This window comes from Oryctolagus cuniculus, chromosome 2 (genome assembly GCF_051225735.1).
Source record: "Oryctolagus cuniculus isolate XC-2025 breed Fujian yellow rabbit chromosome 2, ASM5122573v1, whole genome shotgun sequence".
Taxonomy (NCBI): Eukaryota; Metazoa; Chordata; class Mammalia; order Lagomorpha; family Leporidae; genus Oryctolagus; species Oryctolagus cuniculus.
Window position 1 is genome coordinate 130,374,934 of NC_142868.1, and position 13,998 is coordinate 130,388,931.

The following is a 13,998-nucleotide window of genomic DNA, read 5'->3' on the forward strand; positions in this document are numbered from 1 at the left end:
GCATAGGAAAGAATGTGCAATATCCATGCAGATGAGTTAAGGAAAGTGACTGCACTAAGGATGTCCAGCTGGAAGTCTAATACAGTATAGATGATAACCACTTTCAGACCAAAACCAAAAACTTTCAGAAAGTAATGTTCCAGGCTGTTAAGCAAAATGCACAAAACTTCAGAATATATTTTATTGTGGAAGGTTGAAAATGTAAAGGTTAAAGTTAAAAACTTTAAATGTAATTACCTAGCAATAAAACAGATCTAATTGCATTTTTCACTTGATAAGAATGCTTCCTTGTATGCTTAGTTTTAAAATATCAATGAATGAAACAAGCAGTATCAAAAATAAATACAACTCAAATTTTTTGTCATCGGAAAAAAAAAAAGATGATAAATCCCCTGAGACATGGACAGCAAAAATACTAAATAAAAATGAAAGAATAACTTGTAAAAACTATTAATTTCAGAACATATGGAGGAGAAGTGTTTTACTTAATATTTGCAACCACTAAAAGGAACCCTTGGGCATAAACCTTTCATAATTTCTATTAGTGAAGAGAAAAAAAAGTGATCCTGTGCCTTTAATTTCCCTTTCTGAGCAAGGGAAGGCTGCACACCACTGACAAGCTCACTTGTTCCCGTCTTTAATGTGCAATCTGTTTTCTCCAGCGGAGGGCACTCAGTGTATCACAAACTCAAGCATTAGCACCAACAAGCTCTGAGCATCATCAGTCTCTGGAAAGCCTTCTGAATTAGACAAGGGCTGCCTCTCAGCACAGCTACAAAACACTTTAAACCTGACCAGCTAAATGGATAAACCTAGCCTGCATAGCTTTTAAACTGGGGTCTCACACAGCACAGGAGGCCTACTTGCTTCAAGAACTGAAAATCCAGAGGATGAATTGCTTTATCTGGGAATGGCAAAAGCCAGCACAATAAGGAATGCCAGGTATTCTGAAGATTTTCTTTTTTTCCTCTCTTTTTACAGAGAAGTTGGTTACCTCCGAGATGGGCTGTAGCTCTTTCGCACAGATTGCCAATTACTGCTGATGGGTCTCTGGTGAATTACACAATGGTCCTCAGAGCCTAGAGGCCCTCCCCCCTCCCCCAACAGCTTCCTTTTTCCTGCCCTCCTCATCCCACCCCGTGCTGAATTTTTTTTTTTAATCTATATGTATGTATATTTTTTGCCTGTCCTCTCCGGGGAAGTTTGTATGGGGCTGCTAGCTCACATGCGGGATCAGAATGGTGTGAATGACAGCCAGCCGCACTGTGTCATGAAGGTGGTGGTGGTGTCGGCACGAGAGACCAAATAAGAAGAAAGCGGAGAGAGGGGGGAGACGTTTTTGGATGACAAAGGATGGGTAAGTGAACTTTTGTTGTTTTCTTCTTAGCAAAGCCGATCCTCTTACCTTCCTATGCTCAGTTTGGCATTCGCTGATGAAAGACGGGGAAACAGGCAAAAAGCAGCAGCCTTCTGAGTTTGCCAGTTGACTCACTATAGTTGCTATTATATTTTTAGATCATTTTCCTTTTCGCAGTGTTTTTTTTTTTTGAATGCATAAATGCATAACGTGGACTTAAACAGACTCTAGAGAAATAGCTTCAAGACTGTCTCTACCGTCTGCGCATCCACAGCTTGGAAATCGAACACGAGATAAATACTGTGTTTGCTTCTATTTCTTGATAATATTAGCCACGCTTGTATTTCTGGTTGCTGTCAGGAAGATTGTTAACACTTTACTGCGTGTATGTAGGGGTGGGGTCCCTACTTTATCAGAGGTTGCACCAGGGCTTGTTTTATCTTTGAAGCTGTATCCTGAACACAGCTTCCAAATTTCCAGCAGTCATTTGCCAGTCTTATTTTTTCAAGTGTGACTGGCTCCCCCCCCCCCCCCCTTCTCCTGTCTGGGAGAGCAGGAATGTATTTCAATGAGTCTGTAGCTGGCAAGAGGACAGAGAGCAAAATCAGGTTTTAAATTAATTTTTTTTATATAAAAACCTTCACTGAGAAGAAGGAAGGTTTTTAGATTAAGGGTTTGGCTGATTGCCTCTTTGGTTAAAAATATGAATGTTTAAGAAACAAGGAACTGCAGTACACCGGAGGATTTTTTTTTCTTCACTGTTAAGAAATAATAAATCTACTGTTGACAGAGAAAAGAAGTCCCTTACCATGCAATGACTTGGAAATGCAGCATAAGTGCCAATAGATTGCAACTTTGCAGGCTTTCTGAAGTTAATGGAGGGAGGGGAGAAGAAAAAAGTCGGGGAGAGATTTGAGCATGTTGGGATGGTGAGGAGGAGGAGAGTCGTCTGCTGTGGGTTTCCTTGTTTATCCTTCACATTTGAAAATGTGATTAAATGAAAACATAAGTGCAGTTTAATGCTACATAAGATTTTTTTGTATTTTATGCAAATATGTAATAAGAATTTGTCAGTCTTCACTTTGGAGTGTTCTGTTTTGAGTATTTAGGTCCCCCAGCCCATGTATCACCGGGCAGGGAGCCACAGTACACAGTAATATATGCTTATTAACAAACTGAGAGTACTTGCTGTTAACCGTCATTATCCTGTGCTTCATTGGCTTCCCATACTAGTCCCAATGCTTTTTTTCTTTTTTCTTTTTTTCCCAAAGCTCATATTCTGCTACCCCATTATGTAATAAGTCTACAGTTTCAGGCAGGGCAAACTTGGGTTACCTTGACAGCTTCCTGAAGCTCCTTTGCCAAATCGCAGCCTGTTTGCTCAACTAGGAAAGATGGACAAGTACTGGGTTCATTAAGCCATATTTCTGCCCTTACCAGAAGATACCCTCTCTTGGTATGGTTGTTGCCATTCAGTGACTAGCCAAATATTATTGTTATTAACATGTCAGCATTCAGTGACAAGACAAGCTCTGTGCTTTTCAATATTGAAGTACATGGGAACTCCTGAAACTCAGAAACGCTGTTCTTAGTTCTCTGGCACTGTGATGATTTGCCGATCAAGGAAGAAAGACTGAGACATTAACAGCTAATATGCAACATAGAAGAAAATAATGTCTTCAATGTTAAATACCTTGTCCTTAAATCAACTCTCCCATTACTGTCCCAAATGAAATGCCTCAGATATTGGTAAGCTAGTGGTGATTTATTTTAATAGCTTCACAATGTGCATCTGTCTTTTCTTTAATATTGTAGGTTTCCATTTAATTACGCAGCTGAAAGGCATGAGTGTGGTGCTGGTGCTACTTTCCACGCTGCTGCTTGTTATGCTCACAGGGGCTCAGAGAGCTTGCCCAAAGAACTGCAGATGTGATGGCAAAATTGTGTACTGTGAGTCTCATGCTTTCGCAGATATCCCTGAGAACATTTCTGGAGGGTCCCAAGGCTTATCACTAAGGTTCAACAGCATTCAAAAGCTCAAATCCAATCAGTTTGCTGGCCTTAACCAGCTTATATGGCTTTATCTTGACCATAATTACATTAGCTCTGTGGACGAAGATGCATTTCAAGGGATCCGTAGACTAAAAGAATTAATTCTAAGCTCCAACAAAATTACCTATCTGCACAATAAAACATTTCACCCAGTTCCCAATCTCCGCAATCTGGACCTCTCCTACAATAAGCTTCAGACATTGCAATCTGAACAGTTTAAAGGCCTTCGGAAACTCATCATTTTGCACTTGAGATCTAACTCTCTAAAGACTGTGCCGATAAGAGTTTTTCAGGACTGTCGGAATCTTGATTTTCTGGATTTGGGTTACAACCGTCTTCGAAGCTTGTCCCGAAATGCATTTGCTGGCCTCTTGAAGTTGAAGGAGCTCCACTTGGAACACAACCAGTTTTCCAAGATCAACTTTGCTCATTTTCCACGTCTCTTCAACCTCCGCTCAATTTACTTACAGTGGAACAGGATTCGCTCCATTAGCCAAGGCTTGACATGGACATGGAGTTCCTTACACAACCTGGATTTATCAGGGAATGATATCCAAGGGATTGAGCCAGGCACATTTAAATGCCTCCCCAATTTGCAAAAATTGAATTTGGATTCCAACAAGCTCACCAACATCTCACAGGAAACTGTCAATGCATGGATATCATTAATATCTATTACCCTGTCTGGAAATATGTGGGAATGCAGTCGGAGCATTTGTCCTCTGTTTTATTGGCTTAAGAATTTCAAAGGAAATAAGGAAAGCACCATGATATGTGCAGGACCTAAGCACATCCAAGGCGAAAAGGTTAGCGATGCAGTGGAAACATACAATATCTGTTCTGAAGTCCAGGTGGTTAACACAGAAAGATCACACCTGCTCCCCCAAACTCCCCAGAAACCTCTGATTATCCCTAAACCTACAATCTTCAGACCTGATGCCACCCAACCTGCCCTTGAAACACCAAGCCCTTCCCCAGGGTTCCAGCTTCCTGGCACAGAGCAAGAGTATGAGCATGTTTCATTTCACAAAATTATTGCAGGGAGCGTGGCTCTCTTTCTCTCGGTGGCCATGATCCTCTTGGTAATCTATGTGTCTTGGAAACGCTACCCAGCCAGCATGAAACAACTCCAGCAACACTCTCTTATGAAGAGGCGGCGGAAAAAGGCCAGAGAGTCTGAAAGACAAATGAATTCCCCTTTACAGGAGTATTATGTGGACTACAAGCCTACAAACTCTGAGACCATGGATATATCGGTTAATGGATCTGGGCCCTGCACATATACCATCTCTGGCTCCAGGGAGTGTGAGGTATGAACCATGATCCTCCTAAAAGCATTTCTACTTCGGGGAAGGAGAGGTAAATGTTTGAAGCTCTAGAGGTGTCTCTAATCACTAGAAAGATTAATGACCCTTTTGCTTTTGGGTGTTGCTCAGTGTGAAAGGTTACTTAATTAAATTACAACCACCAGGAAATTGACTGCATTTTTTTTTTAATGGTTGAAACTTGAAGGAAGTTCATTCAAGGATGAGATTAAATTGGAATAAAGCACTATGTTAAAACACCTGTTTTTTTTTTTTTTTTAACGGTTTGTATACAGGGGTTGGACTTAAGAACACACATCTACACAAACAAAACTCTTTTCATTCTGAAATTTATGTATGGTTCTTGGTGTTTGAGCGTTGTAATGGAGTGAAAAAGGAGGGGCCAGCTTAATTTAAAAAAGCAAAGTGAGTTTACCAAAATTCCAGGAGGTAATGAAGATTTAAACCAAAGAGCAATTTACCCAAGGTTGATTTTGCTGTAAATTTTGAGTTTTAATTAAAGCATGCAACCGGGATCTGACAGCCATGTTACTTGCCATTTAGTTATCTTACCAGCATAGAGAATGTCAGAGGCCAACTGTGTAATTGTATCAGGATTTTAAGGCTTACTTCCTTCTTTGTTTTTTCTCTTTCCTTCTTTATCTACCACCCCCGAGCATCACAACCATTTTTTTTTTTAAATTACTGGGCTATAGGTCACTTTTCAAAGGTTTTTTTTTTTTTTTTTAAAGTACTGGTTATTTGTGTGTAATCAGAATGAAACAAATTCCATGTTTTGATTTTGTCCATAGTAACCAATATCAGGTCTTGATGCTGTGGATGATTTAGCAGTAACAAAATGACAGGGGCAACAGTGAGTGTTTGTTAGTGTTGCTGTCATCTCCAAAAGAAATGATATGTATTCTTGTTATACTGATCCAAAATTAAGTGATACAAATATTTATAAATAAAAGAAGGAGCAAGGTTTGAGTCCTGGGTATTCTCCCTTTCTGTAATAGCCTCAAATGAAGCTATGGATTTTATGTCATACTATTTTTGCTTACATAAAAAGTAGTTTGGATACTGTTTCTGATTATTTAATTTTAAAGATCAGTTTTAGGAACGGGTTCATGTGTGGAAAAATAGACACTAATTTTCCCAACTTGTTGATTAGTAGTACTGAATGTAAATTTACTGTTTTCTTGGTAAAGGTTATCAGAGTGTACAAAGTCTTTGACTGCCAAGGCCTTGTTACTGGAATAAAGTAGTGAAGAGAGGCTGAGTTCCGCCATATGCTGTTTTAGCGTCTGATTTTAGGTGACTTCTTTGTCAAAAGAATGTTTTAATGATTATTTAAAGACTTTGCCCTTTTGATTCTAGTTATAACAGTTGGAAAATATAATTTGCTCTTTGATAAAATATACTCTATTTTTCCCATAGTCCTAAATGTACATGCTAATTAAAATGTTTTCGGACAATGCACTAAATTTGAAATAATATCCAACTCAGTAAAGTTTGGACTATGGAACTGTTCTTCATGAAGTTAATTTTCTCATTTTTGTGTATCACTGAATTAGGAGAGTAATCCCAGTTAACAAAGTCCTAAAAGAAATTTGTATAAGCAATTGCCCTTAAAAATCAAAGAGAATAAAATATTTTCTATGTAAGTCTAACAAGGCTTGATGTTTTTCTTGCAGGCCCACAACTACATGATATTCATGAATATTAGTAACAAGTTCATCCTACTTTATTCTGGGTTCTCCTTGTATTTTGTGATCCTTTTAAAGGCTGGTAATGTAAAAACACAAGGAAAATCCACTTCCATTTTATAATTTTCTCTTGCCTCGTGTAATAGGATGGTGATTTTATATGTAAGAGTCACCAAGAAGAGTGATTTTAAATAATGAGGACTTGAGAAAAGGGGATACATATGTTTTCTAGAGACCTTAAATTCCACGAATTATTTCCTTGAAAACCTGAGGATTTATGAAAAAATAAATTTTGTTTTATTTGATAAAACATGCTTTTTTAAAAACACATTCTAATACTGTGTTATATCAAGTGGTGTTTAAGGTCATGAAGTTGCAGTAGTATTATTGTGGAGGAATATGTTGTTAGCGCATTACACAAGGGAAAAGTCAATGAATACTCTAATGATGCTGTTTAGTCAAAATGACAACCCTGCTGAAGATCAAACTCTCCATGCCCTAACAAGATAAAATTGGTAGGCTGTATATTTAAGACTATTACCTCAGTTTGGGACGGTAAGCAATGCAAAAACAGCTATATTAAATGAATATTAGCTTATTCTGAAACAAAACAAACATTGCAACTAGCCTCAACCTTTCTGATAGAATATTGGTGTGTAAAAGTTTTACATGGACATAAAACATGGGGAAAAACAAATTCTTAAAAATTGCTATTAGGGAAAACTTAATTTCCCCTTTTTTCTCACCTACAGTAAAATGCCTCCTGTTGAGAAATCATCTCTTATAGAAACTTCTCTATAAAATGAATACAAGAGAGGGCAATATTTGCCTAAGTTGATGATTTTATAAGTATGTTGCAAGTAAAAGTGTGCTGAATTTTCACCTGTTCTTGTGTCGTAAATCTCGTGTATTGATAGAGAACCATTTATATGATAAAGTTTTGTGAAGCACTTTTTAATAAACACCAAATTCTATCCAATAAAGCCATGTATATTTAAGTAAAATACTTAGCATTGAATGCTAATTTTCTGATAGTGCCTTGATGGGGAAAAATTGCTTTAAATTAAGTCTACTTTCTACCTATATTAAAATTCAGTTAGCATGAACTAAATATAGTAAAAATATATTCACCTTGTTTATTTTCTGAGGAAAATAAAAATATTGATTCCTCATTAAAATGGTATCTATGAGCAACCTTAAAAGTATAGCATGCAATTTTCTATTTATATAATTTTGGTTCTATACTTTGCAAGTTTTAATTTTGAAAAGTCCATGTGCACATAACCATACTAATAAAGTGAAGGAGAATATTATAATAACTTAGGCAGTAAAATTTCTCATATCTATAAAAGAAGAATAGATTAGATAGTTATGAATAATTAATATGTATGGCACAAGAGATACATACATCTCAATCATCACACGTGGCAAGTAGATAAGTGTGCTTCATTGAACTAAATCATTTAGTTTGTCCTCAAAATGTACTCAGAGAAGAGAACTTTGCCTAAAAGTTGGTGGTGTATTATTGAAAGTAGAGAAAATGGCAAATATTTTTTAAATGATGTGAAATTATGCATAATTTTATCTCATTGAAGATATTACAGAAATTATTAAATTATTTTGTATACCAGATTTTTCCTTAGAGATGGTAAAAACACATTTTGATAGCTGATTCTACTAGGATTGTTTCATTAACTGAAAATAACAATACCCTTTATATAATTAGCAAATGTAAATATAGGAAAAGAAGAACTTTCTAGATTATCTTTTACATGAAAAAGAATGAAAGAAACTGGTGAAACTTTAAAGTGAATGAAAGCATTCTCTCAAGAGATTCTCTATCCAAAATGTTTTTAAAAGTTAAATAATTGGAATATAAAGTTTAATGATCCCATAAGGCTAACATTGCTGCCATAAGGAAAATGGTAGTGTGGATGGTAATATAGGTATGTATTTTCTAATTATTTGATATTTTGGTTACACTGTTAAAATCAAATTTCAAACAACATATTGGTTGTCAGTTTGGGCTTAAGTTATTTCTTTCACTGCTATGCAGTGGGTGATATAGACCATTTCAAACAATTTCTGTTCGTAATTATTAAAGAAATTAAGTTGAAAAACTATTTAAAATATACCAGTAACTTCTTTTGATACTTTACAAAGTGACAGTTTGCAGTGTACTAAATGGATTTCCAAGGATTGGAATAATATATGTTCAAAGATAATGCTATGTAAAATAGGCTTAGTGTCATTGAGTTTAATGAACTTTTTACCAGCATAGAGCTATAGAAAAATAAAACTCATTGAGGTGATCTTTACTGTGTCAAGGCAAAATGTGGTAATTGAGACTATATTTTGTATATTCAAAAAGTTTGTATTTGTGCTTTTTTATCTAAGTTTCTATGTAAATGTGTTTATATATGCATATACATGGCTGGTGAGAGAAGAATATAATATCTTCCCATCACAATTAATGTCCATTTTGAGCATTTGAAGTATTAATTGAAAAAAGCTTATGTTAAATTGCCAAGATTTGCTAGTCAGGAATATACTTTTTAAAGTGAATATTTTATCATCTTTAAAAATTGTGTCTCTCATCTATCTAGTCTCAAGTTCTATTGTTAAAAAACAATTTGAAGTAGTCAACTCAGTATGTAATCTACATACTGCCATTTGGGGTATGACATTTGGCTACTCACTTCATTTCTCTGTGATCCCTCAAATAAGTGTATTCAAATAAGTACTCAACTAGCACAAGCCAATAGCAATCCAGACTAGTAAACTTTGCAAAATCTCTATATTCATTCTCAGGCGTGAAAAAGCAAGATGAGATCATAAGAAAAAACTGAGCTATGTATTCATGTGTCAATGAGTAAAAAACTTCTTGAGTTATTAAAATTGAGATGCCCATGTGAACAGCCATGCAACTTCTCTGTCTTTTAGGGGAAAATGCATAGCAAGCCCACACAAATGTGTCTGCACACACACACATACCTTTTACATTCTGCCAAATAACTTATTATTTTGAAAGCAATTGAAAGTGTAACTGCTTTTTAAAAAATCAATGGCCTGAATTTGATCCAATTAAAATCTATTTGAGAATAGCATTTTTATTTGAGTTTGCAAATGCTAGTGATAAAGAGTGACAGCTGCCAAAAAAGATCTGAAATGGCTAATTTGGGAACAATTTTTAAACTGACTATATATGGTTCAATTCTTTTTCTAGAATTAGGATATTAGCATCTCATGGATGAGGTTTGAAAACTGTTGCTTGCTAATACCTCAAGCTGTAGAGTTTGCCTATAGTCTTAGAAATGTATAGTTTTTTCACACATCTCAATAATCTTCATGTGCCAGAATTTTTCTTCTTGATGCTTTTCTGTGTTCAATAAAATCTGGTCATCTCTAGTTTTCAGAAATTGCATTTATAGACAGTTCTATGCTTTAGAAGTTGCTAAGTAATATTATCATTGGGGACCTGGTGACTCATCTGAATTTCATGTCTCTAGAGTTTGAAGATTCAGTAAATCAAAATGAAACAGTGGCAACCTGTATATCACTAGACACTGGGACTTTTGAAAAATTAGTATGTCTTTTGATCACTGGAAAGCATGAAGTGATGTTGAATATATTTTAAAAATTAAAATTGCTTTTTATAGTACCAGAAGAACCATTATTCATTGAGTCAGTTTAATAAAATCTCAATATTCTTAAAAGGAAAGAGAAGTTATGGGGCTATTTTTCTTATGCACTCCATAAGCCATTAAAATTTTAGCTGTAAGTTAAGAATGGTGAGAAGAAGCACAGGGTTTCCTACGTATCCAAATCATTGCCTTTGTATAAACATCTGCTTGAAACTGCTAGAGATGTGCAAAGGCTATATATTAAAATTCTTGCTACATATTTTAAAAATAATGTTTTCACTGTCAAGAGAAATTAAGGCTTAAACAAATAAAATCCTGGGAAATTAATGCTTTAAAAGTTAGATGTTTGACCTCAAGTCAAATCTATGTTATGGTATTTGTAAAATAATTATTGGGATGTACATTAAGAAAATGTTGAATAAAGAAAAATCTCATTCAAAAATAATGAAGAAGCATAAATGAAGTAAAACATTGAACACAAACTGATGCCTAAATATCAAATAAATACATAACTACAAAAGAATAGGTTTTGTAGTATTACTCTTTGTATATGTTAATGAAATATCTTGATATTTGAACTTTAAGTGACATTTTTAAACATAATACTTTTTAAAACACTGAAAGAATGCATTTAAGGAGTGATATATATATGATAAATATTTTTAAAATATTAAAAAATGTATACTGAATACAGATAGCCATCTATCTTAGTTTTAAAAAAACTCATTTCTGTACTACCTTGTCCACTTTATCTGTATCATCTGAAAAGTAAAATTTTGGGGAATATGCTCAAAAGAGTTTAAAGTCATAAGAATAATAAGAATAATTTTTGTTTCCTTTTATTGCCTCAATTGGGGAGGATTCTTTTCATGGTCTTGGGATTTTCATACAAGCATGTCTCATAAGGTTGCCTCTCTCTCTCTCTCTCTCTCTGTACCTGTCTCTGTCTCTGTCTCTGTCTCTTCTCTCCTACTTAATTTTCAAACCTCAGAGATGGGGGAGAGATATGATTTTTAAGTCTAGCAAGAAGGGTCATCATTTCGCTTTTTAGTCTCTTTTTAAAAACACGATTCTTCAAGTAGAACAAAGTTAAGTGTGATAAATATTTTAATCACAAGTTTTAAGAGGAAATTCTAAAGAAAGCATAGCTATAACTTCAAAATTTCTGATACAAATTTTTAATGCTCATTTCTTTTCCTAATACTTCAGTGGTTGGTATCTTCTGAATTTGAAAACTGAAATGTTTGTTATTTAAAGGTATACTTAAGTATAAAAGTATAAGTCAGATAAACTAATATGAGTATAGATAGGGTACTTAAGAGAATTCTTTTTTTTTTTTTTTTTTTTTTTTTTTTTTTTTTTTTGACAGGCAGAGTGGACAGTGAGAGAGAGACAGAGAGAAAGGTCTTCCTTTTGCCATTGGTTCACCCTCCAATGGCTGCCGTGGCAGGTGCTGATCCAAAGGCAGGAGCCAGGTGCTTCTCCTGGTCTCCCATGGGGTGCAGGGCCCAAGCGCTTGGGCCATCCTCCACTGCACTCCCTGGCCACAGCAGAGAGCTGGCCTGGAAGAGGGGCAACTGGGATAGAATCTGGCGCCCCGACTGGGACTAGAACCCGGTGTGCTGGCGCCGCAAGGCGGAGGATTATCCTAGTGAGCCGCGGTGCCGGCCTGAGAATTCATTTTTTTAGGGACATAAATGAGCAAACTGAATACTTCAAAATAGGAACATAGAGAACCATGAATTAGTTCTATTTGGGGAAATTTTTAAGCTTAAAATTATAAGAAACTAATTTTGAAAAAGCAAATGATACTAAACGAAAAATGCCTGAGAATGTTTAATTTTTAAAAGGCTACCTATTGCATATTCACTGTGTATTTTCACTTTAGACGTGTAACGGTTATTGTTTAGCTGCCACCTTTTAAAATGTCATCAGATGATTCACTGAATTTACACTGATGTTAGAAAGCCAAGCAGGACCAGTCTCTGTGTAAAAATTCTATACTTTGTTTTGCAATTTCAAGTACTTCTTTCTTGTTACAGTTACTGAAACATGGCTTCCTTCATTTGCTCCTGCAAGTATACTTATTAGAGGTATTGAGATCTACTAAACATTGGTTTCTCCTTTCTGTTAACTGACTTGTAATAAATATTACACCTTCGTTTCATTACAAATATCATGATGCATTTCATTAAGTACCTTAATAGTCAAAGTTTTAAGTTAACACTTGACTGTTGATCATTTTTAACAACACTTGAAAAAGAAACAAAGGGGAGTATAGATTAATTATGCTTGAGTCATTTTTAGTATGGTCACTATAGAGGAAAATTTGATATTTACTTCTGTGTTTATAGCTCTGTAAAAGTAATAGCAGAAAGGTCAGCCATGAAGTACTTTAGGTTGATGATCAAACCACAGCATGGACCAATATTGCATTGGTCCAGTGGTTAGATCAAGAGGTGAAAAAGAGGTCTCAGATTTGATATTGACTCACTTTACTTTTCTAATACTGGACAAGTAAATATATATATGACCTTTCTGTGATGTAATTTTTCTATCTATTGAACTGCGATAACAACCTTTGAAGTAACTGTGGGAATGATTAATGAGCTACTCGTCAAAAATCACTATGAACTCCTCTATGAAACACTTCAGTATAAAAATAAATGATTATTAATTATAAGCCCTAAAATGCCCACTAAAATGTAAAATGCAATGTGTTTGTATTATTTTCATTGTTGTTATTAGTTTTGATGATGCTTATAATACCCCATGATGCACAAACAAGTACTGTGGTTTTATTTTTACTAATGTAAATAATAAACCCGACCTTTCAGTACCTTGTCTTAGCTGTAATTAGATTGGGTACCAGCCTTGGTAGTAGATAATAATACCCCACGAGTTGCCAACTGTTTCTTTGGTTGAACATCTTACTCATTGTTCAAAGAAGGTAGAATTCATAATGCTTTTGTTGTTACTAATTCTAAAGAATAAATTCAATTTAGAAGCAATTTATAAATTTCTGTTCTAATTAAGTATTGCCTTTCAGTTTGTTTTCTCAACAAGTGGAAGCTGTGCTAAGTCCCCAAATATCTATGCATTATAAAAAGGAACTTCAAAAAATAAAATAAAAAGAGGAACTTCAACATTAATTAGAGTATTCCTTATGAATTAAGAAGTCAATAACTAACTTGAAGAATTAGTATTTCTCTAGCATACACACACACACACACACACACTCCTGCAGCTCTTAACAACAGGGATATTTTCTCAGAAATGCATCATTAGGTGATTCTAACTTTGTATAAACATCACGGGTGTACTTACACAAACTAGAAAGCCCTGACGTCAGCACATGATCAAATCATACAGGACCACCGTCATATGTGCTGTCCATTGTGGACTGACATGTTCTGAGGGCCTGGCTAGCTCACATTTCGTGATTTGGTCATGTAAGTATTTATATTGGTTGAATATGCTCTCAGTTCTTATATTTACAGAAGCATGTGTTGCAGCATTCTTATTTTTGTCTCCTTCACTGTAATTTATTTTTAAACAGAGAGATATTTCTTTTTAGTTTCTGCATGAAATGTTTGTATGGTACCATTGTGTGCTATGAAATTAAGAAGGTACCACCAATACAAGACCTTAACAAACAATCCTACAGACCAAAAACAAAGACACAAGAACAGTGTTATCCTTACGAGAGAAAGCCAGTGATTTTCTTTGTGATTAGAAAAGCAGAATTATCCTACTATGGGAAATTCTGCTAGTCACTGAGTATGTCTATAACAATTTTGTATTCTGGCACTGGGGGAACAACTACAGAATGTGTGCAGAGATACATTGGACCTACTGTGAGCTAAAGCTCCATTCATCACCTGACCTTCATGAACCCTTACTCTGGAGATCACAGTGATGTTTTGGACCTG

General features: G+C 35.2%; 1 protein-coding gene across 1 annotated transcript in view; it reads left to right on the top strand.

Moving 5' to 3' along the window:
* Positions 1-582: 582 nt before the first annotated feature.
* Positions 583-13,998, top strand: part of LRRTM4 (leucine rich repeat transmembrane neuronal 4) — an 807,195-nt gene continuing 793,779 nt past the window's right edge. The window contains exons 1-3 of the mRNA XM_008254190.5: positions 583-942; positions 1,203-1,357; positions 3,173-4,719. Coding sequence (XP_008252412.1) covers positions 1,354-1,357; positions 3,173-4,719 — 1,551 coding nt within the window. The 5' untranslated portion in view covers positions 583-942; positions 1,203-1,353. The remainder of the gene's footprint in view (positions 943-1,202; positions 1,358-3,172; positions 4,720-13,998) is intronic.